General features: G+C 42.9%; 1 protein-coding gene across 8 annotated transcripts in view; it reads right to left on the bottom strand.

Annotated features, from left to right (window-relative positions):
• AGRN (agrin) overlaps window positions 1-21,477 on the bottom strand; it is a 713,847-nt gene that overhangs the window by 198,072 nt on the left and 494,298 nt on the right. For all 8 annotated transcript variants that reach the window (XM_077458091.1, XM_077458095.1, XM_077458096.1 and 5 more), the window contains one exon: window positions 18,673-18,879. In XM_077458091.1, coding sequence (XP_077314217.1) covers window positions 18,673-18,879 — 207 coding nt within the window. The remainder of the gene's footprint in view (window positions 1-18,672; window positions 18,880-21,477) is intronic.

Below are 21,477 nucleotides of genomic sequence, written 5' to 3'. Positions count from 1 at the left end.
CAGATCCATAGATCCTGTCTTAGAAAGAGTAATTGCTTCCTTTTCCCTCTTGGCTTGACCTATTTATGCAGCCCTCCAATTGCTAAAGGGCCTGCCGTCCCAGAAAATCAAAGAAAAAAAAAAAAAAAAAAGGTAAACGGGTTTCTTTGGTAAACTGGGGGGGGGGTTAAGTAACTAGCAAAGCCTGACTAGTTTGGAAGAAATAACATCTGTTATTGTTTCATTTCTTCACTTTGGAAAACATTTTTATCCATATTTTAAAAAGTGTAGCCTGAAATTAAGGCTATTGTGAGATTTTTTTTTTTCCATCCGCGGAGATCCTGGTTTCCATGGCAATATTAGTGGTTGTAGGCCTTTGCTTCTAAATGTAAATTTGAAATGCTTAGAAATTGAAATACAGCAGATCAAAAAGCTGCACAATGCAACATCATGAGAATTCTTAAACTAGCTTCATAAATGGATTTTTTTTTTCAAATGTACTAAATATTTGGTGTTTGAAAAATTGCAGTTTATAGCTTTTTAACAAGTGTTTTATGTTGTGCTTTTCATGTGTTTTTTTTTTTTTTATCATCTTACCTTTAAATGCTTGCCACTGGGACAATTTGCACGCTGTCTTTTTATAGACTGAAGAAAACCATTCTTGTTGCAACACTTTCAATAAATTTAATTTGACTGCAGTGATGAGCAAATAATTCTCCAAAAGCTTTTGGAAAATACCTTTTAGCCTAGGTTCATATTGATGCGATTTGACATGCAATTTGACATGTCAAATCGCATTCCAAACTGGCGGCTATTGCCGGCAATGGCACTGTCCAAATTGGTGCGAAGCTGACTTTGCGGCTCTGCACCAATTCCCAAAAGTAGTTTCTGTACTACTTTTGGCGAATTCGGGAGGCGATTTGTATAGACATCTGTGCAGGAAGCGGCACAGATGTCTGTCGAATCGCCTCCCGAAGTCGGACTGCATTGCTGGGTTAAAATCGTGCGAGTTCGGATTTTATACTTGCTCAAATGTGAACCTAGGCTTAGTGTAGGAGATCTAACCCACATTAAGCTAGTTTCTGATTGGCTTCTTTAAAGTATAAGTTCACTTTAAAAAACTTTTTTTTATGAGCCTAAAAAGCATTGCACCAACAATCAGCAGATCACGATGGCGTGCGGGTCTCCTGCAGACTGAAGTGTGAGCTGTGTGCCCTGTATATCATATATTGTTTCACACTGACAGGAAGACTCAATAAACTACCACAGTGATCAACACCGCCGTGGGCTCGTGGTAGTTCATTGAGAACTACAAGCCGACAGCCACAAAGGATGTCAGGGCTTGTAGTTCATTCATACACAGAGCTCTGTGAATGAATGACGCGGCCGTGTGGGCGGAGCGTGGGTTTTAGAAAAGTGACCGCTAGTACGGGGAACATTCCCCCTGTAGCGCTGTCGCAGGGAGAGAGTGCAGCGGGAACATGTTACATGTTCCACCCTAAAAATAGTTGGAACATTTAACATGTTCCCAAAGATAAACTTATCCTTTAAGGCCCTACTTATCAAGAAACGTGAAATAACGTTTTTAAGTTCTACAAGTTTATAGAATTTGCAAACCCTTTTCCCAGTGTGTTAATAAAGAAGTGATCTTTAAGTTAATGAACTAGGCAAATTGTGAATTTGCTTTATTGCAGTAATTTAGGCCCAAACTGGTGAAAAAAAAAATCTAAATTTTGAATTGAACATTTTAAATCTTCTACAGATCATGCAAAATTGGTGAAACGGAGGAAAAGGCTTGTATCAAAAAATGATTTTGTATACTTCAATCGTAGTGGTGCATTAATCTAGACTTTTTTTAATTGTTTTTTTTTCACTGTATAAATTATATGAATTTGAACAGAATAGAAGAAAAAAAATGTAAAAAGTGGAATTAAATTTGGAAAATTACAAACTTTTATAGATTACATTTTGAATTAAAAAGATAATGAAGAAAAAGGTTTGCAGACTAACCATTTAGAACCTTTATGGACAACCCCCTAGAAGTTAAGCTGGCCAAAACACTAATAAAATTTCAGTTGAAAATGTTTGCTTTTGTTTTCAATTTCATTTGATTTTATATTCGTTAATAGGGTTAAAGGGGTTGTAAAGGTTTGTTTTTTATTTTCTACATGGGTTACTCTAAGCTAGTGCATTGTTGGTTCACTTACCTTTTCCTTCGATTGCCCTTCTAAATTTTCTTTTTCTTTGTCTGAATATCTCACTTCCTGTTTCTCCTCAGTAAACTTCTCACCATCATCCGAGCTGGTGGTTAGTCAGCCAGAACAGCTTACTGAGGAGGAACAGGAAGTGAGAAATTCAGACAAAGAAAACAAAGAAAAAAAAGAAAAAAAAACATTTAGAAGGGAAATCGAAGGAAAAGGTAAGTGAACCAACAATGCACTAGCTTATAGGAACCTATTTAGAAAATTAAAAACGACCCTTTACAACCCCTTTAAATCAACATTCATTTTTTATTGAAGTTTCAAGAATCATAACAAGCCATAGTTTGCCCATGCAGGGGCAACATCAGACAGGCATGTGAAGAGACAGCGCATGAACGTTCAATGAGTAACATAACAAAAAAACTGTTACCAGGACCATAGAGGACCAAGTTAGGAATTAGGCAGATATTAAAGGCTATAATACTCTATTCCTTGGAGGACAGAAATCTGTAATGATAGCCTTCATATCAGGAATGAAGCGAGAAAAGGAGGAAACAAGGATAGAGAAAAAAATAGAGAGAAAAAAAAGAGAAGAGAGTGGCCCCAGGAGAGGACGAGGACCACGGACGCGGGACCCATGCAAGCAAGCTTTAACTGGTTCCAGACCGGCTCATGTACATATATACGGGGCAGAATGGCTTCCCTGCACGAATCCCCATACAGGTATGGGGTTCCTTTAAGAGCCGCCAGAGGGCTCATGCCCACTGCACGACGGGTGACGCGATTGCGTGCACGAGCGCCAGCACGGGGATTTGTGTGCGTAAATCATAAATCCCTGTGCTGTCAGAGTAGAGGAGACATGTTGTTTGTTCCTACTATGTAGGAACAGTGAAATGTCTCCTCTCCTACTCACTCCCATCCCCCTACAGTTAGAACACGCTGAGGCAACACACAATTAACCCCTTGATCGCCCCCTAGTGTTAACCCCTTCCCTACCAGTGTCATTTACACAGTAATCAGTGCAGTTGTATAGCACTGATCACTGTATAAATGTCAATGGTCCCAAAAATGTGTCAACAGTGTCCGGTGTGTCCCTTGCAATACCGCTAAAAATCGAAGATCATTGCCATTAATAGTAAACAATAAATAAATAATAAAAATGCCTTAAAAATGGCATAAATCTTTCCCATAGTTTGTAGACACGATAACTTTTGCGCAAACCAATCAATATATGCTTATTGTAATTTTTTTACCAAAACTTTGTAGAAGAATATATATTGGCCTAAACTCATGAAAAAAAAAAGTATTTTTATTTTAAATTTGGGGGATATTTATTATAGCAAAAAGTAAAAAATATTGCTTTTTTTTCAAAATTGTCACTATTTATTTGTTTATAGAGCAAAACAAAAACCGCAGAGGTGATCAAATACCACCAAAAGAAAGCTCTATTTGTGGGAAAGAAAGGATGCAAATTTAGTTTGGGTACAGTGTCGAAGGACCAAGCAATTGTCAGTTAAAGCGACGCAGTACCAAATTGTAAAAAGTGCTCTGTTCAGGAAGGGGGTAAAATCTTCTGGGGCTGAAGTGGTTAAAGGCGACCATAGCTAGTCGGGGGCAGGGACGGGAAAGATTTTAAACATTTTTGCATGTGAATCCCTCAATATACTGGATATCTGCTAATTAACCACCAGAGCGGTCATTCTGATTTTCACCCCCTGGAAGGTAACAGCAGAAATAAAGTTATGAGGCCAATTACTGGTGGGGTGCAAAGACGCCCGGTATAGGGCAATGCAAGAGAGCCAGCTGGGCATCCTTTCGGAGCATCACATGGAATAAAGTCTGCAGTAGGCCAAGACTCTGGAACAGAAGCTGATCAAACGTGGGCAAGAACCCCATATATGTAAGACATCCCCACGCTGACCACAATTCCAAAAACATCCATCACTGCTTTTAGGATAAGCATGGGCAAGCCTAGCCGGGACCCAATACCATTGCAGGAACACTTTATAAGCGACCTTGAGGGTGGTAGTGTTGAATGAACATTTTGCTATTGTTGTCCATGCCTTACTCCAGTTCTCCCCCTCAATACTCGATCAAAGATCCTGCTCCCATTGTGTCACATAGGAAAGGGTTGATAAAGATGATATACCATTGAGAGGCGTAAAGCGACGAGATGAGACCAAGGAACCCCGGGGAGTGTAGACAACTATGCTCAAAAGACGTCTTGCGAAAAGGAAAGGTAAAAATATGACGAAGAGACATAATCCAATTGTGTAATTGCAAATAATGGAAGTGCTCCTGCCTAGGGATTTTGTGTGTCTCCCAAAGGGACCCCCACGACTGAAACAAGCGTACAGTTAAGAAGTGATACACCCCCGTAAACCGTGGGAGGCCCACCAGGAGAAAGAACAAGGTTGTGCCAGCCCTGGCAGAAAAAGGGCATTATTTGTGATTGGTAAAAGAGGTAAGAAAAGGAGCATCAAGTTTCCGCAATATCGAACAGAATCCCACAGCTTCAGGCTATAAAACATGAAGGGGCTTAGCGTTAAGGGATGTAATTTATGGGGAAGCCAGAGCAGCACTTGTAAAGAAATTGGGGCACAATTAGGTAGTTCCAAAAGCACCCACAATGGGATGTCATAGGTGGCATGCAACATGCATAGTTGAGAGATTTGACCTGCCAAACAATACCTGGACATATTGGCAGCTCCCAGGCAACTTGCAATCTATGGGTGTAAAGCATCGATCTGAGACTCTGGGCCACTTACGAGCCCAGATAAACTGAAGGATTCTGCTCTGTAATAGTTGTAGAAAAAAGGAGGGAACATGTATGGGCAAGGTCCAAAAGAAATAGAGGCGTTTGGCTAGGATTGTCATTCTGACACCATGGATCTAGCCTATCCAGGAGAGAGAAGGTAATTGCCGGGAATGGAGAAGAGAAGTCACGGAACGCAACAGGGGGTAGTAATTGGCCAAGAACAAGGTGGAGTGAGAGGATGTAAATTAATCCCCAGATAATCTATGGAGTGGGGTGCCCAGCGATAGAAATCAACATTCATTTTCAACCACAGTTTCGAAAAAACATTAGAAGGAACGGGTTTGAGAGTTTTTCTTGAAGAAACACATTTCTAAGAGCAATGTGGTTTTCATTTGGGAAAGCCCATTCACACCAAAATTTAATGTTAAAAGCAAAATTTTGTATTTTCAAATGACATTCATTAAGTCATCAAAAGTACTGATCAGAATTTCCATACAAATGCTCATACAACATTCATACCAAAATTCTAAGTAGTGTTTGGCTAGCTTAACAATTACTTAGTACTAGAAATACTTTATACTACTTTGTGCACAGTGTTAATAAATGACCCCATCAAGGAAGTCGCAGGTGTCCCAGCCATGACAGGATTCGGGAACAAAGAAAAAACTGTTACCCTTTGTTCTACATTTTTAGTTTACAAAGAATCAATAATACTCCATTAATGGACTATCCAGCCATGAAAAAATTATTTTATGGGAGCTCAAAGGTCTTTATCATTCGCTGGCTTTCTAATGTCACAAGAACTGCACTACCTCCTTTCCACAGCTTCCCACCCTGCCAGGGGAAATCTCTTGGTATATCCTCCCCCTAAACCCCTTTGTAGTGCCTAAGGCTGGTGTGGGTGCACCTAAAGCCCCATACACACTATCATATTATCTGCTGAGTTTTTCCTTCAGATTTACCAAAACCATGTAGTAGAAGGGCCTGCCTGATTGCATACACATTGAAACTCCTAAGGTTTGTCCTCATATTATATGGTTTTGGTAAATCTGAAGGAAAAACTCAGCAGATAATCTGATAGTGTGTATGGGGCTTTAGACCACATTGTATGCTGCCAGTAACACATAAGATACTGGTGGGTGGTTGAACCTGTTGGCATCTTTTAAAACCAAGACTTTAAAAAGAACCAGCCATAACTGTGCTTCTGCAAAAATCAAAGTCTACAGTTTTAAAATATAGGAACTGCGCAGGCTTATCTGTTAAAGATGTAATGTATATTCCCCCTTCTTTAGCTTTACTTAGCTGGTCTGAGTCTGACTCCTTAGCTCGAGCCTCAGCAGGTTCGAGGACAATTAAAGTATCCCAGTTGTTGCCTGTCAGCTGCCTGACTGCACACACCGCAGAAGAAGGAAAATAGTGTCTGAGGTCAGCAACCTGCAGACTTCAGGTGACCCATCACCCACTGATTGTTATAAAAAAAAACACCCTACATATTTTTATCCTCAGAGCTTCCTGTTAAAGGATAATAAAACCCAAGAGCAAAAATGTAATATATTGCAGCTAACCAATGCTTAGATATGGTGGCTGCATTCATTTTTCACCTTTTTTCAGACAAGTACATTTTCAGCAAGTACAGAAAATGCTTGTTGATTTTACTAAAAATGCAGTGTCCTCAACACTTCTTGAAAGGTGCACTTAAAGTGGTTGTAAACCCTTACAACACACTTTCACCTACAGGTAAGCCTAGATTAAGGCTTACCTGTAGGTCTAAGAAATTTCTCCTAAACCTACACGGTTTAGGAGATATTTGCCATAAGACAGGCACCGCTGTCTACGGCGCATGCGCCGTAGACAGCGGCGCGCAGGCGTACACTGAGTGCACCACAGTTAACGGCGATATGCCGCGAGTGGCGGCTCCCGTGCGCATGCGTGGAAGTGACGTCATTGCAGCTCCGACGAATGACAGCGCCGGAGCAGCGAGACCCACAAAGATGGAGGCTCCGGACTACAGGGGACAGCGGTGACTTCGCTGGCTCCTGTGTCAGGTAAGTGACACATAATGGACTACTATGCGATGCATAGTAGTCCATTATGCTTTACCTTTGCTGGGAATCAAAGAGGAAGTAAACCCATCAGGGTTTACTTCCTCTTTAAAGTGTTTCTAAAGGCATTCAATACATTAAGGTGAAAAAAAAACCTTCTGAGTGCAGCTTCCCTCCCCAGCCCCCCCCCATACTTACCTGATCCCCATTTCAATCCAGAGATGTGCATGTGAGCAGAGGCCCTCCCGGTCTCTCTCTCCTCACTGGCTCAAACAGCAGCAGGAGCCATTGGCTCCTGGTGTTGGCAATCACAGCCAGTGAGCCAATGAGGAGAGAGCGGGGGCAGGGGCTAGCCCCACCCCGTGTGTGAATGGACAATGTCCATACACAGGAGCGTGGCTCAGGTGTGAGCCTGCTGAAGTGCCTCCATAGCAAGGACCGGTCGGCACAGAGCAGGTAAGTATAACAAGTTTGTAATTTTCTTTTGTATTACAACCGTTAGAACCACATTAAAGGGGAACTAAACCCATCAATCAACCGGGAATGCTACCTAGGGATGCACCAATACCAATTTTTTTACTATACCTAATTTTTGTACGGTGCGATTTAAGCCAATACCAAACTAATGGTCTGAAATTGCACTGCAGGGAATGGCATGTGATTTCAACAGGAATGCTGTCCAAATCATATGCGGTTTCCCACACTGCTTCTGTGTGAACCAAGGCTGCAGTCACTATGACAAGCCTATGTTCACACAGCAGCAGTCTGGGAAACCACATGTGATCTGGACCGCATTAAAATCACACGCGATTCTTTGCGGTGCAATTTCAGCTCATTCATTTTGTATGGGCTGAAATTGCACCGCACCACACAAAAAAGATACCTATTTTTGGTATCAGAATATTTGCATGAAAATAAGTACTTGTGCAAATGATTAGTATTGGTGCAACACTAATGGTAACTGTCACATTTTCTTGTGCTTTCAACCAAACTGTCAAACCATCAAATGGCTGTAGTCATAACTGATCACATGTGTGGAATCATGGCAGTTACAGATCAAACAGCGGCTCATAGATATGGCAGCTTCCTTGGCTGAAAAGGATAGGAGGGTTTAGTTCCGCTTTAAAGCAAAAACAATGATATCTTTCTTCTGTAAACGATTAATCTATGAATGAACAAAGTTATTTTGTGGTTCAGTGACATTCATAGCTGTCTACATAGATAGAGTGGAGGAGTGAGTGTAGCCACCAAGGGACAATAAGTGTTAAGGCCCGTACACACGATCAGACTTTTTGACAACAAACACGCAAATTAGCTGTTTTGGAGCAACATCGGACTAATTTTTTCGGTTTTCATCTGACTTTTGTTGGCTGTGCGAACGGACAAACTTTCTGACAACAAAAGTCCGATGGAGAGAAGTCTGATCGTGTGTACAGAAAACCATAGGACTTTTGTACAAGGTACAAACACGCATGCTCAGAACCAATGCAAAAGATCAGAGAACGATACAGAAGTTGACCAAAGGTGGCGGTAAAGAGCAGTCTACATGATTTGGTGAAAGTTGGCTGAAAAAGTCCTGCCGTGTGTATGCAATACAAGTTCTCGGCCGACGCCCTTTGTACAAAAATCCACAGGAAAGTTTGTACAAAGTCCTATTGTGTGTATGAGGCTTAACTAACAGAAGGAAGAAAATTGTCTGAGAAACTAATGCAGCCACCACATCTAAGTACTAGTATTCGGTACTACATTACATTTTTGTTTTTGGGTATAGATATGCTTTAGGGTCTGAACAGGACCTCAAAATGTTATTGAGATTTTAAGCAGGACCTTTTCACATTTTGCACCGGGACCCTGCAACTTGTTTATGCTTCTGAATCACTGCAATTAAATAAAGAACAGATAGCAATACTTTTAAAGCACAACATAGAGCATGCATAGCTCTATGCGCAAGTACAACATATATAAATATTTGCATAGACATTGTATCTAATGAATATGGCTCCCTCTCCTGTAAGCTTTTATTGCAGCTCTGCTGTCTATGCAAAAACCATTTTACATACAATATATATGAGACCTAGGCAAGGCAGATTTATTAGGCACTATTTCTGATGTTATTACAACCGTATATTTTAAATGACAAATGCTTCCCCTTGCTGCAGAGGCTATTGCTGCTCATGCCACCTTTTCATGAGCCAATAAGCTCAGCAGGGAGATCCTGCCAGCCTTTATATTGTACAGGATCACTTCACAACCGGTGTAGATAATAGAATTCTGTTATCCTGTCACATATCTTTGCGACAATATTGTGCTGCCAGGGGGTTCGGATGAAACCAAAAGTCTGATTTAGGAGAGGTTTTCTGCATCAATATAGTGGATTCGCTAAAGGGTCTGTCAGCACGCTAAATAAACTTCCCTTTATCAATCAGCTTCAGTGTTATCTGCATGAGCACTAAAGCATCATTATGCAAGGCAGTAAATGTCATGCCTGCTTTTATAGCAGAGCTGGCGGTGACATTGACAGATATGCAGATCTAGAGGAAGGAGACCACACATTGAAAGATTACCGACAGCTTTGATAGTGTGAAAATTGTACCATTAGACTGCATTCACACCTTAGCCTTTTTAAATCGTGGGCAGATTTGCTGCAATTCTGCCCGCGATTTCAAAGCGCCAAGCTGTGAATGACAAATTGCAGAATGCACCTTTCAGATGGCATTCATTTGAATGGTACCTAAAATTCTGGTACGGTTCTGCCACGATAAATCGTGCTACAATCATGGCAACCTGTACTGCGTGAAGCTTGTCGCAAAAAAAAAAATGTTCAGGAGCTACTTTGGGTTACCGCGTGAAAAACGCGGCAGAACCACGCTGCAATTTTAGGTGCCTTTCATAGGAATAGCATCTCAAATGTGCCTTCTGTGATTTGTCACTCACACCTCAGCACTTAGAAATTGCGAGCAGAATCACAGCAAATCTGCCAGTGATTCAAAATGCAAAAGTGTGAATGCAGTCTTAGCCCTTGTACACACGGTCGGACATTCCGACAACCAAATCCGTTGGATTTTGTCCGAAACTGTTGCATACACACGGTCGGACAAAGTTGTCAGAAAATCCGATCGTACTTAACTTGATGACGTTATTTCATTAGGACGGGACTACGTGCAGGCTAGTAGCCAATAGCTATGGTCTAGGAATTTGATCTGAGCATGCGTGGCACTTTGTCCGATTGAAATTCTCTACACACAATCGGACAAAGTCCGATCGGATCATGTTGTCGAAAATTTTTATAGCCCAGCTGGAAAACTTGGTCCTTCGGATACTCCGACGGAAACAGTCCGATGGAGCCCACACACTGTCGGATTATCCGACAACACGGTCCTATCGGACATTGTCCATTGGAATGTCCGACCGTGTGTACAAGGGCTAAGGCTGCTTTGATAATGCTCTTTTGCACAAATGTGGTAAAAATTCATATTCCTTTGCCACGGTTCCAGTACTTTTTTGCACCTGTGGAAAAAGGACATGTGACTCAAAAAATGAAAAATGCAACAAACGCAACTGCGAGTTTTTGAAGCGTTTTCTATTCATCTCAAAGGGGAGGTGCGCTTATGGTGCATTTTTTTCACTGCACCAAACATGCACTAAAAATGCAGCCTGCAGGACTTTTAAAAACTGACTAGTGTGAAGAGCTCCTTGGGATTTAATGGTCATGCATTTTTTTCCGCTTTTGGTAAGGCAAAAACTGAAGAAAAATGGATCAGCGTGAAAGGGCCCTTTGGGGTGCAAATAATTGCAGCAGGTGATCAGTGTGAGCAAGAATTCAGGAAATTTGGATCTGTTTCATTTGATAGCACTGGAGAGTTACTATCCTATAAGCAGGCCATTTTGCATTTCAGGGGGACAGGATTCAATCTAAAGTGATTGTAATATTTGTTTTTTTAAATAACACAGAGCGGCCCTGATCCTCCTTTTCTGGGGTCCCCGGTGGGGCTCCTGGCTCCTCCTCTTCATCGAGTGCCCCCACGGAAAGACGCATTCCATGGGGACACCCATGCGGGCACACTCCTGAGTCCTGCGGCTGCGTCCATTGACACAGACAGCAGGACTCTGCCCCGCACCCGGCTCCCTGTCTCACAGGATTTAAATGACAGCAGTGGGAGGCAATGGCTCCTGCTACTATCAATTTATGCAATGAGGACCAGAGACAGTGGCTGGAGCTTTTGGGCTCATGCTCGTTGCTGTAACGATATGGGTTCTGGGGGCAGCTGCAGCACAGAAGGTTTTTCAGCAGAGTTCCAGGTTTTTTATGTTTATTAAAAGTCAGCAGCTACAAAAAGTGTAGTTGCTGACTTTTAATAAACAGGCGCTTACCTGTTCCACGGTCCAGCGATGCGGCTGAACGGAGCGTCGCTCTTCTCCCCCTCCTCTCCGCCAGCGCCTCCATTGCCACTCTGGACACGCATGAGTGGACAGGCGATCTCCTGGGACCTGTCACGTGTCCCAGGAGAACGCCTAGAGGGAGGGGCCGCCTAAGGTGAAAGGAGGAGTCGCTTTGGCGGTCCCTGGGCAAAAGAAAGTGGGACAGGAAGTCTCCCTCCTAACGAAGCCCCCAGTCCCCCCTCCCAAAAAAATTACATGCCAAATGTGTCATGTAAGGGTGCAACTCTGCTTATAGACCCCTTTCACACCACGCCGTCCATAGCGTCGGCGGTAAAACGCCACTTTTTTTAGCGGCGTTTTACCGTCGGATTTGCTGCGCATTTCGGTCGCTAGTGGGCACTTTTACCCCCTACTAGCGGTCGAGAAAGGGTTAAAACCGCCGGCAATGCGCCGCAATAGCGGCGTTTTGCCGGCGATATTACAGCACTTCCCCATTGATTTCAATGGGGAGCAGCGGTGGAGGAGCGGTAAACACACCGCTCCTTCACCGCTCAAAAGAAGCTGCTGGCAGGACTTTTCCTGACATCCTGCCAGCGCAACGCTGCAGTGTGAAAGCCCTCGGGGCTTTCACACTACAGACAATGGTACAATTTTTCAACCAGCGTTGTATGCAAGCAATCAACCAGCGTTGTATGCCAGCAATCTAGTGGCCAGAAAAAGCTTTTCTGAGCTCCAGTGTGCATGGAGCCTAAATGAAAAACTCAGAGATATCACGTTCCCATCCTGCCTTGTTGCTATGACGTTGCCAAGACACTCTCAGACAATTCAAACCCCTTCACATGTGTTCTCTTTCCCTTGTCGCAGTAGCTCTGAGCTCAGAAATGCTGCAACAGAGGAGATAGTGGACCACACGTGTACATGGGGTTTGAGAGCTCGCTCCTGTGATGGTGGTGGTGAGCAGTAATGGTTGGAAGCTTCTTAGAAACGTTTTAGCAACAAGGCAGGATGGGATGATGTTATCCGTGGTAGTTTTTCGGCCAGTCTTTGCGAGGTTCGTAAATGGCTTACACCCAGGGGTGGACTGACAACTCATGGGGCCCCCAGGCAATAGGAGATTATGGGGCCCCCAGGTAATCAGAGATTATGGGGCCACACAGTACACACACACACACACAGTATACAATCACACAGTATACACAGACATGTTTCTATTGGCTGAGAAGGTACCGGAGAGGTGGGGCAGCTATAATCTCCGGATTTTTAGACCAAAAGGAAGTCGGTAAGGGACATTTCAGAGACAGATGTAAAAAAAAAACACAGATTTTTACATACTGTCCCTGGTTTTACTGAGGCTGGCAACCCTGATGGGGCCCCCTAGTGGCTTGGGGCCCTCGGGCAGTGCCCAAGTGGTCAAATGGTCAGTCCTTTCCTGCTTACACCTACAGCAAAGGCATTATTTAAAGTGGTTGTAAACCCTTACAACCAACTTTGACCTACAAGTAAGCTTAGATTAAGGCTTACCTGTAGGTCCAAGAAATATCTCCGAAACCAATACGGTTTAGGAGATATTTACCCAAAGACAGCCACCGCTGTCTACGGCGCATGCGCCATAGACAGCGGTGCGCAGGCGCACTGGGCAGGCCGCAGATCTCGGGGCGATATGCCGCGAGTGTCGGCTCCCGTGCGCACGCGTGGGAGTGACATCATCGCTGCTCACAGCGCCGGAGCAGCGAGAACCGGAAGTCACTCCGGGATCCATGGCAGCGGCGGACATGAAGACGGAGGACCGCTTCGGGGGCTTCGTTCTCAGGTAAGTTATTCATAATGAGCTAGTATGCTATGCATACTAGCTCATTATGCCTTTGCCTTACAGGGTGTGTTTTTATTTTTTATTTTTATTTTTGCCTTTACTTCCTCTTTAACTTTGGTCAAGGCTGCACAAATTGTTTTTATCTACAGATGCCCCTTACCTGCATGAGCAACTTTTTGTAAAGATGACCTAACCCTTTGAACTCCATCAACTGCCAATCCCTCTGTCTGGTTAAAGTACCCTTTCTGACAACAGGAAAAAAAAAAAACTATTTCAGGGGTTCAAATTTCCCACTTTACCCAAAACCAACAGAGTTGTTACACTTTAAATTTTAGCAAGAAACTACTACAACAGTAAGGCTCGGTTCACACAGAGGCAACTTGGACGTGACTTGGACGCGACTTGGACGCGACTTGGACGCGACTTACAACACTACTTTAAGTTGCCCCAGGCCAGTCGACTTGCCGTGGCTAATCAGAGAATGAGCTCTCAGGGGGGGACTCCTTTTGAGAGCTGATAATTCTCTGAGAGTCGCCTCCGTATAGACAGTGATCCGACTTGGAGGCGACCTCCATTGAAATCAATGGGTACCAGTCGCCTACAAGTCGGATTGGAGTAGTACAGGAACCTTTTCTGAAGTCGGAGGGACTTCAGTAGTGTGCATTAAGACGGCTCTTATTCACTTAGGGCCGGTTCACACAGCGATGCGCGGCGAGGCGTCTCCGACTTGCCTCGCCGCGACCTGCACGGACCTCAGCGGCGACTTGCAGAGGACTTCTGCATAGAAGTCAATGCAAGTCGCCCCCGAAGTCGCCCCGAAGTAGTACAGGAACCTTTTTTCTGAGTCGGAGCGACTCGAGTCGCTCCTCTCAGAACGGTTCCATAGCATTGAATGGGGGCGACTTGCGGGAGCGAGGCGAGGCGAGCCGTGTCGCCTCGCGTCGCAGTGTGAACCGGCCCTTACATTGATTTCTACATGTTATGCGACCTGAGGTGACTTGGGGCGACTTGAAGTTGGATCTGAGTCGCCCCTGTGTGAACCGGCACTTAAGCAACTCAACTTCAATATTTTATCATTCAAACAGACCAATCAAGTAATAATTCCTTCTGACCTCAGGAAACTAAAAAAAAGGCACGAGTGTATAAATAATATCATCCATTTCAGACAAAACACGTGTGCATATTTCCGAGTGCAAACACTCAATGGCCCAGTCTCCTCTGTCACCAGTTTTAATGGATTAGGCAGACAAACACGAGTAACATATGGTGTGAAACAGAGAGCAGAACCCCGCACTCACAGCACATCTCCAGCTGCAGCAATATGCCGTGCAGACAAGCTGAATCCTGACAGCCTAAGCAGTCTTAAAAAAAAATCTCAAACAGGTTCAATTCCAAAGATAAGCCAAAAGTCAATATTTCCTTTTTACATATTCTCTCCAGCTGCTCTCCAAGAATATAATAGAGCAACATTCATCTGTTCCCTCCAGGAAAAAAATACTAATAGCAATTAACTGAACTTGGAGCACGACTTCGAGCACTGCAGAGTGTCAATGGCAAGTTCCCGAGCAACCACCTGTAATGAATGGGAGCACATTTATAATTCTTTGTTCCCCAAGTGTCTCAGAAGAACTTGAAGTCATCTACAATAGTCCCACTCCTAACAGACAACAAAGGAGCTTTTCCTGGGTAATAGAATGACTGTATTTTACAGTAGTGCTGCACAACTTTTTTTTTTTTTTATAGTATATATCCCCTTCAGAAACCATGGTGGTAGGAGTGGGACTATTGTGGATGACTTCAAGTTCTTCTGAGACACTTGGCTAACAATGAATTAGAAACATGCTCCCATTCATTACAGGAGGTCAGCCGCTCGGCATAGGTGCCACTCAGAGATTAATTTGCATTTTCGCAATGGATGCAAAGCATTCTCTGATAGGACAATGTGGAAGGGCGGGGTGATGATGTCACGCTCTCCACTCGCCCAATCAGAGATTCTTTAAGAAAATGCAAAACATTCCACTTCTAAAGGGATCTTACAGGTAAGGTATACGGCTAACTATGTAAACATATTCATATCTGCATGGAGTGTGGGAGGTTAAAAAACATGATGGCCACCAATGTGAAGGGGGATAAGGAATACTATCCCTGACCACCAAATTGACTAAAGAATACTGTCCCTGACCACTAGTGTGTTTGTTGTGTTTGTGGGGGGTAAAGAGAGACTCAAATGATCTCAGCAACAGACTTCAAGAGAAGCCAATAGGTGAGTCAATGCACCAATATCTACCCAACTCATTCTTCAGAGGCATCACAACTTACAAGATTCAAGTATTCCGATTATTGAAACATTCCACAAAATTCAAGCCTCTGTATGCCCTCTTTATATATGCCACTACCATAAACTCAAATACACTGAGACCAAAAACACTGAATCAGCAGAGAGGAAGCAATAGAAATAGCCTTTCCAAAACATGCCTAAAAATAATTTTAGGTGGGAAGAAAATGTACAAGAGATGCTTACTGCGGTTGTTTTTAGAATATGATTGCTTTGGCAACATATGTGTTTCCTGTGCTTGCTTTAATGTTGTTTTTGAAATTGAAAGAAACAGCTAGTCACAAACAAAAACGTACGTTAACATTCGGTAAAGGAGTGACAGGAGAGAGATGCACAAAAACACAGGTGGTGGAGTTATATGGTGGATATTTGAATGCGTTACGCTGATCTGGCAGTACTGGATCCAAAGTGTGCATGAGTTTTGCTAAAGCTGTAATGAATGACACCGTCTACTGATGCATGAGATCTCAACCAATGAATGGGACCTGTTCAACCTGTTTACATTTGGGCAAAAGAGAAGATTGGCTAAGCCTAGTGGTTCATATAATCCATAGAGGACAAAATTGCAAGCCTGGCAGGTCAAGATGCCTGATCAAGTATCTACAAGGCCATCATGTTATAGCTTACATCTACTTGTTTGCTTATAGGTTTGTTAAAGGGGTAGCCTCGAGGTGGATCATGGGGAGTATTATAGGAAAAATGTAAACAGTGATATTTCATTTCATAATTTCCAGCTCTGTTCCTGTCCAGCTGTTTTTTAGGCGTTTTTGAGTTTTAGGTGTTTCAGACCACCTTTGCATATTCCAGCTTCTCGTTACCTTCCCCATAATGTAAAATAATACATTCAACAGGGGTAGTGGGAGCCCCTTATTATGGCCACAGCAGGCAAGCAGAGCCGGGCAATCAAGTGCAAATATGACCAAAAGAGTCCCCAGGAGATATATAAATCTTCCAGGTTGTTTAACTGTTCAGCCCCTACCAAAAACCTAAATATCCGTTTTTAGGTTTATTGTCCTTTTTAAATGTTTAATTTGTTTATTCGATTCTTTCTCCAGTATCTGTTTAACCATAGTCTGGTTTCTAGTTTGTAAATTGAACTACAATCAAAATGTGATCAAATCTGAGTTTGAGGACACACAATTGTGCAACGTGCTTCATTAGAACAAACAATCCCCACCAGTCTCTTCTTCTCGTCGATAGATGTTCCACCACATCCAGCACTGTAGGCTGTAAATGTATGATTAATTGCAGAATCCTTCTCTGTGGTAACACATTTTGATACCATTGTGTCATATCATTTTGATACCATTGTTTCATATTAATAGTATACATTTTAATACCATTGTTATGACCAATTCTGTTAAAGAAGTGACTGAACAAAGCCTAGATGGGGAGTCAAAATGTATCCTGTAAGGGACTTCCATCCAAAACTATTTTGGGCAGGTTTTGATCTACTGCCAGATCTTTACAACTGTCTTCTAGCAGGTATCTTCTCGCAGTTGTCACAGCCAGATCAACACGGGAGGAGAAATGATTTCTAACATTGACAGCAGATGGGGGGTCAAAACCCGTTCCATTCAAGATGGAAAAAAAATGTGGGTTGTGTTTTGTTTTAGAGACTTTTCCACCAGTGGCCCATACCTAAAGCAGTTGTATTGTGAAAGGTTAATAAACTATGACTACGATACAACATTTAGATACAATACAGATTTAGTAAATAGAAGCACAATGTTATAACTGTGGGCTAGTATTCACGGGGATCATAATATTTCCAAGTCATGCTCACTTCACCCTTCCTTTTTGTAAACTCTCGGCCAGCTTATAAAGGATTTTAAACCAACAGCTTTCCTAGAAAAAGTGGATAAAATTTTACTATTTTATTGTAAATCAATAAAGGGAAAACAAAAGTCCACATGGCTTGCACCCACCATGCTGCAGACAGCTGAAGAGCGCAGACTGGCTATCCCCTCTCTACAGACATGCATGCTGATCGGTTTATCCGAAAGCAACGGAACATGGGATCGTTTCTGACAGCTTAGCCACTTCTCAGTAATACAGCGCAGCGTGTTTGCTTGATGTGGACTTAAGATTTATAGGAGAAGGTTTTAAAAGGCTTTTGCAATGCACCAATACATAAACAGGCAACAAGCACAAAACGAGTGTCAGCACAAACAAGTGGATTAAGGAAGCTGAGAGGCTGGTGGAAGCCCAAGCTGTACCAGTCCAGAAGCCTGGATGCAAGCTCAGAAAAGCACTAGGATTTTCATCCACACTAATTAATGAGAGCAAGCTGTGAATGGGAAGGAGGTGGGGAAGGCATGACTGTCTGGAGGGATATGTGTGGGTTGAACAGCAGACCTCAGACTGAAGACCTTACAGACAGACAGAATGAAGCAACCAAGTAGGGGTCATCCATCCTTACGTCACAGAGAGCCACTGCTGAAAAGAAAGACACAAAATACAGGGAAAGGAGAGCAAACGGAGAGTATAATATTGTAGTTTGAGCAACAATTTAGGTATTTTTAGGGGAGCATCCCAAACAATATCCCATTTCTATAAATTCCCATTAAGCAACCTGACATTGCCACTGGTGTAAGAGTTGCAGGTTCACCTTAGGCAGCATTTTTATAGTTGTGGCAGATGACTGTAGGAAAAACGTGTATATCCTTTGCAGCGAAGGAGAGAAAGGGGCAAGTCCTCATTAGCAAAAGTGGCACCATTTTGTTTTATTTTTCTGTAAGGAAAGGTCATGCCCTTGGTTTTTCCAAACCTTAAAGTGGTCACGGGCAGAAAATGTACCAACTGTACACCTTCTCTATGAGGGAAAGACAGAGAGAAGAAAGCAAGACATTAGGAAGAAAAGGGAGAAGACACATCAGTAATTATTTTGGGGATGCAAAGAGAGAAGAGCTGAGAACATATTGACATAAGTGGAACAATGTAGAATCTTGGTGGAGATGAAGATATGCGAAGGGGAGAACATGAATAAGCAATGGAAATGGAAACCACCCCCGCCCTTCATACTAAAACCTCCTTACCCCAAGTGATTATTTTTGACATCCTTCATTATTTTATGAAGCATCTAGCAGCCAGTGGAGTACAAATACCTACATTTCTTTAAAAAAAAAATAGCCGTCAGGATTTTATAGGAGACGTTATTTACTTACCACATGGACCCTTGTGTTTCATAGGAATGGCTGTTTTTTGGATGCACTCAGCTCTTTGCCTCTCACAGTCGTTGGCATAAGTTCGGCTGTCCCGGCCGCAGACAGGCTTGTAGGCACCATCACAAGTGATGCGGTCACAAGAACAGCGGGTGATTCCTCGACGGTTAAGGCACACAGCATTGTGCTTACATTCATCCTTACATTTGTCTAGGAAGGAAAAATAAAATTCGTAATTTTAAGTAAAATCCACAAGACGGTACTTCAGCTAAACAATGCCCATGTAAACACCTGCACAGGGTTACGAGTCTATACATGATAAAGACCGATAGGTTACAACACAGATAAGGCGTGGTAATCATTTATAGGCTGTGTGTTCTGTGTGTAGGGCAGCCTGTGCATTTCAATGGGCTGCCCAACCTACATAAACTTGGGAAAGGAGGTCCCCAAACCTTTTTTTTTTTAAATCACATTGCACGGATTTGCATGATTCTGCACCACTAGGTTTGGTGTGTGCAAAAATGCCCCACTTTTGCCGATTCATGTCGTTGCCATTAGGAATGACCACCCCCTCCAACACATTTGCTAAAAAGCAATTTGTTTGCCTGTGGGTTGGAAACGTGCAATTTTGCGCATGTTTCCAACCCCCCAACCCCAACCCCCACTAATGTGACTATAGGCTTAAGCTGGCTGCCAACTTTCAGCTGGTTAATAAGGAAGTGGCCAAAACGAGTTCAACAAAAGTCAACTGTTTGATTTTTGTTGGAGTCTGCTGGATAATGTTCGCCCAGACAGAGATTACATGTGATCAGATGCAGCTGCTGCTTGGGTATTCTGACAGCTGCTTATTTTCGATGGAGGAATCTGTTCGTAACAGTGTTTTTTTTTTTTTAACAGAGCTCACAGTATGGATAAATGACAGCTTTCATTTTTTGTTCTTCTACATCTTTAAGTTAAAGTGACCCTGTCAAAAGAGAAGTACCATAGCTGCCATTGCTGGACTCTGCCTAAATATGTTTGCGTTTGGCATTTTTATACTTTTTAAGTCACTGACCCAGAAGTTGCATGTAGTTACTAAGTGTTAGAAAAGTGTCAGACTTCCTTATCTCTATATTTATTCTGGGCCAGCAACTCAGAAAGAATCATGATCCTCTCATGACAAGTTTCCTTATGAATTTTTTTGTGGAGAAGTGTGGCAGTGGGGTCCGTTTCAGATATGGCACCTCATCCCCAGGTATTAGGAAAAAAGGGGGTAATTGGGAAGAAGGGGGATTATTGCGATGCCTAGGTTAGTAATGAACAAGAAAATGTGTTAAAAAAAACAAATTTATTCACAATGAAATATATCAAATAAAACAATTTTATATTTTTCTTTGTGAATAAATTAGTTTTTTAAAACATTTTCTTATTCATTACTAACCTAGGCACCGCAAGAATCCCCCTTCTTCCCAATTACCCCCCTTTTTCTTTAAGAATTGAAAGCAGAGGGACTTGGGCACTAGAGGGTTACCTTTGTATGATTACAGCTGTTCTTTTGACATGGTAGTCCAGATAGCCCTGACAATGGATTATTTAGGGCCCCTTCACATCAGCAACACTGTGCAGTGTTGCTCAGTGTAATTGAAATGCAATGTCATGCAATATACCATTGCTTTCAACAGTGTCAGTTGACACAAATAATGAAAATATGCCCAATGCTAAATATACGCATTAAAATATACTTAGCACTGGACACATTATAAGTATTAATATATTTACATTTTAAATATTAGTATAGGATTATCCAGGGGGATAATTGAACACAGCTGCTATTTTTGAGTTTAAGAAGCATTGCCGAGTTGTTTTTATTAATTTATACCAATGCCCTACTTTTGTGTGAACTAAAAAGCCTAAAAAAAAAAATGGCAATTATTTACATTACAGTAGAACTGCAACATGGTATTGAAGAAAAGGGATCCAGACAAAAGCAAAATGTATGTCAATGCACATGTCCCATGACCCAAACTCTTATGCCGCGTACACACGATCAGACTATCCGGCGGACTTAGTCTGGCGGACAAACCACCGTAAAGTCCGCCCGACTGTCCGAACGAGCGGACCTGCCCACACACGTGACTTTTATTATCCGCTGTACTTTTGAAATGAACGGACTTGCCCACACACATGGAGGAAAGTCCGTTCATTTTGAGCGCGGCTCCAGGTAGCCGGGACTAGCGAAGGAAGCGTCGCTGGCCCCGTCACCTGGTATGGACTTAAAGGGGAAGCCCTACGCGGAAAAAACGGCGTGGGGGTCCCCCCCTAGGTCCATATCAGACCCTTATCCAAGCACGTTACCCGGCCGGCCAGGAAAGAGGGTGGGGACGAGCGAGCGCCCCCCCTCCTGAGCCATACCAGGCCGCGTGCCCTCAACATGGGGGGGTGCTTTAGGGAAGGGGGGGCCGCGCAGCCAGAGGACATATTTTGGTGCAAAACTACCTTCTTAGTCCGCCGGACTTTTAGGTAAAAAAATTCCGCCGGAGCCCACACACGGGGGGATTGTTTTCCACCGGATTGTTTGATCGTGTGTACGCGGCATTAGTAATCCTGATCTTTACAGACTAATACCTTCCAAATGATATAAACATCTAGCACCTACCTGCACCATTCATATCATCTATGTATGGCCACCAATATGGCTGGCCAAAGAGCCTAGGGCACTCAATCTGTGGGTTTATAGCAAATGAAAGGTGCTATTGACATTACAGGATAGTTGACAACTCTAACATTAATGGGAGACCCCAGACCCAGAGGGCCAGCTGATGTCAGGTG

The sequence above is a fragment of the Lithobates pipiens genome, unplaced genomic scaffold (assembly GCF_037356315.1).
Source record: "Lithobates pipiens isolate NorthernLeopardFrog02 unplaced genomic scaffold, aLitPip1_a1.2 Scaffold_27, whole genome shotgun sequence".
NCBI classification, from domain to species: domain Eukaryota; kingdom Metazoa; phylum Chordata; class Amphibia; order Anura; family Ranidae; genus Lithobates; species Lithobates pipiens.
The sequence above is the reverse complement of the archived record's forward strand: the minus strand, read 5'-3'. Positions and strand labels throughout refer to the sequence as shown.